The following is a 1097-nucleotide window of genomic DNA, read 5'->3' on the forward strand; positions in this document are numbered from 1 at the left end:
TTACACAGTGAAAGTGTATCCAATCCCTTACACAGATGCATACTTGGATGAAATGCTCAAGACCTACATTAACGTCCATTTTCTTGAACAATCTGTTTTGAATGTTGTTCTTTCCTCGTATCAAAGCACGATAGCAATCTCCTCGATCTTCTTCACCAACTGTAAGAGCCTGCTGCAGAACGAGGAGCTGATGCAGGACTTGAAAGCGAGCAAATTCGATGTGGTTTTCACAGATCCCATCCTGATGTGTGGGCCCCTGGTGGCTGAGTATCTTTCCGTTCCTTCCGTCTACTTCCTGCGGGGCTTTCCCTGCGGAATGGATTCCGCTGCTACCCGGTGTCCAAGCCCTCCTTCCTATGTCCCCAGGTTATTCTTGGATAATTCAGACAGCATGACGTTTTCCCAACGGGTGAAGAACATGCTGGTCAATCTGCTGGAGCTCTTTTACTGTAAGCCCATCTATGATAACTTTGAAGAACTTGCCTACGAGGTTTTCAAAAAGAAAGTGACAGCAACAGAACTCCTGAGCCGTGGATCCTTCTGGCTGATGAGATACGATTTTGTGTTTGAGTTCCCGAGACCAGTGATGCCAAACATGGCTTTTATCGGAGGGATTAACTGTGTTCAGAGGAAAAAACTGTCTCAGGTACAAAATTTTCTTTGGTTTTTATAGGGAAAAGGCAAAAATAGAAATGTGTCATAGAATTGCAGAATGGCTTGGGCTGAAAGGGACCTTAAAGATCATCTCAGTTCACCCCCCTGCCGTCCTGGGCAAGGGATGTCACATCCTTACATCAAATCCTGACTGACAGCAGCTGGGTGTTTAAAGATAGAAATCCTGCATGATGCAGAAATGTTATTTCCTCATACCCAGCATTCAGATGATATCACATCCTGACAAACCTAAAGCCTTACCAGACTCAATTAGGACAATTTAAGTGACATAGAGCTTCGATGCAAATGTTTGTCTTTTTTGTTGAACTCAAGAATTTTTGGTATCCTCCTTTCCCAGCTGTCCTGTGGACTGTCTGTCCATACTTCCATATATCCCCTCTCCTTTCATCCACAGTGAAGGTTCTTGGACTGAAGGTTTTACC

General features: G+C 44.3%; 1 protein-coding gene across 1 annotated transcript; it reads left to right on the forward strand.

The window, feature by feature from the left end:
* Window positions 1-4: 4 nt before the first annotated feature.
* LOC107199666 (UDP-glucuronosyltransferase 1-6-like) lies at window positions 5-1091 on the forward strand (the record flags this gene model as incomplete). The annotated part of the gene is made up of 1 exon (XM_033511830.1): window positions 5-1091. A coding segment is annotated over one exon (669 nt), but the record flags the coding sequence as incomplete, so codon positions are not given.
* Window positions 1092-1097: the final 6 nt, after the last annotated feature.

The sequence above is a fragment of the Parus major genome, unplaced genomic scaffold (genome assembly GCF_001522545.3).
Source record: "Parus major isolate Abel unplaced genomic scaffold, Parus_major1.1 Scaffold1886, whole genome shotgun sequence".
NCBI classification, from domain to species: Eukaryota; Metazoa; Chordata; class Aves; order Passeriformes; family Paridae; genus Parus; species Parus major.